This window comes from Lynx rufus, unplaced genomic scaffold (assembly GCF_022079265.1).
Source record: "Lynx rufus isolate CCGP_SWC_20201006 ecotype Redwood Valley unplaced genomic scaffold, mLynRuf1.p SCAF_6, whole genome shotgun sequence".
NCBI lineage: Eukaryota > Metazoa > Chordata > Mammalia > Carnivora > Felidae > Lynx > Lynx rufus.
The window spans coordinates 145,671,992-145,673,924 of record NW_025814878.1 but is presented as its reverse complement, the minus strand read 5'-3'; the positions used below and the strand labels follow the sequence as shown (position 1 = coordinate 145,673,924).

The following is a 1,933-nucleotide window of genomic DNA, read 5'->3' as shown; positions in this document are numbered from 1 at the left end:
GAGAGAGAGCCAGTGGGGGACAGACAGAGAGACAGAATCCCAAGCAGGCTCCACACTGTCAGTGCAGAGCCAGATGTGGGACCTGAACTCACAAACCATGAGATCATGACCTGAGCCAAAGTCAAGAGTCCAATGCCTAATTATCCTGAACCACCCAGGCTCCCCTTAACATATTATTTTTAAAACTCAGCTCCTAGTGAAAACTGGGTGGCTCAGTCAGTTGAGCATCCAACTCTTGATTTCAGCTCAGGTTATGATCTCACTGTTTGGTGAATTCAAGCCCACATGAGGCTCAGTGCTTTATGGAGCCTGCTAGGGATTCTCTCTCTCTCTCTGACCCTCCCTCACTTGTGCTTTCTCTGTCTCTCTCAAAATGAATAAACTTAAAAAAAGTCCCTAATTTCTATGGACACTAAATATGGAATTATTAAAGATTAAAGTGTTACAAATCAAAAAGTTACCTCTAGATAATGTTTTAGAATTAGTCAATAAAATGAATCCAAAGTTAGGACTGAACTTTCTTCTATGCTTTCTGGGTTGTAGACTAAAATAAGTATCAAAGAAAGAGGGAAACCACCTTCCAAGATGGACCAGACTCTGAACAAAAGTTGCAGGATAAAAATTGTGATCTCTCTATCACAAATCCCACTCCCATCCCACTAGTCTCCTTACTGCCCCTCTTACATCTTTGTTTCTGAGAGTGTAGATTAGAGGGTTGAGGCTAGGTGTAACAACAGTATAAAAGAGGGCAATGAACTTGCCTTGATCTTGAGAACTTCCTGATGGTGGCTGCAGATATATGCACATGATTGGAATGAAAAAGAGAGACACAACCATAAGATGGGATCCACATGTTCCAAAGACTCTCTGAAGTTTGACTGATGACTGCATCCTAAACACAGCCAGGGCAATGGCAACATATGAGCTGAGAATCAGGATGAGTGGTATGAGGACGAAAATGGAGCTCATGATCAGGAGGGTCAGCTCATTAGCACGGGTATCAACACATGATAATCGCAGCACTGCTGGAACCTCACAAAAGAAATGGTCCACTTGGTGATGTCCACAGAGGGGGACCCAGAAGGTAAAGGAGGAATGAAGTGCTGAGGCGATAAAGCCACTGACCCAGGAAGCCACAGCCAACAGGTGGCAGAAACGAGGGTTCATGAGCACGGTGTAATGTAGGGGTCTACAGACAGCTGCATAACGGTCATAGGACATGACCACCAGGAGGACACACTCTGTGGTTCCCAGTGCAAGGACAAAGTAAAGTTGAATCATGCAACCGGCATAAGAGATGGTCTTTTCTGGGCCCCAGAGATTGACCAGCAACTGAGGGATGGAGCTGGTGGTGTAGCAGAGATCCAGAAAAGAGAGGTTTGAGAGGAAGAAGTACATGGGAGTATGGAGATGGGCGTCCAGGCATGACAAGACAATGATAAACAGGTTGCCTATCAATGTCGTCAAGTAGAACATCAAGATAAGCACAAAGAGAATTACTTCCAGATGAGGCCAATGTGAAAAACCCAGTAGAATAAAGTAGCCTTCAGAACTTGCATTTTTCCCCATCATCATTCATTTTTTCCAGTACCTGAAGAAAGAACCATAAACTCAAAGGGTGATAACACAAAGGTTGTTAAACACTGGTCAGTAGTGTAGGGAAAACCTATGCCATTTCCAAAATGCTCTTGTTTCAGTAACATTTTTATAGTTTTGTTTTTATTTTTCATTCACATATTTTTTCCTGTTGTAGATAAGATCAATAACTTCTGAATTGAATGAGTTCTTTTTATGAATCACTAAATTGCTATTGGATAAATAAAGATTAAAGATTAAGTTCCATAGCCAGGAAAACAATCTTCATGAAAAACAATCTTTTTAACAAAAAAACATTTCAATTTATTCCTCTTTTATGTATTTTCGGGCCATTTCC

General features: G+C 41.6%; 1 protein-coding gene across 1 annotated transcript; it reads right to left on the bottom strand.

The window, feature by feature from the left end:
* Positions 1-636: 636 nt before the first annotated feature.
* On the bottom strand, positions 637-1,575 carry LOC124529405 (olfactory receptor 2J3-like). Its single transcript, XM_047103307.1, has one exon. It carries the CDS (start codon positions 1,573-1,575, stop codon positions 637-639), a length of 939 nt encoding a protein of 312 aa, XP_046959263.1.
* Between the last annotated feature and the right edge of the window lie 358 nt (positions 1,576-1,933).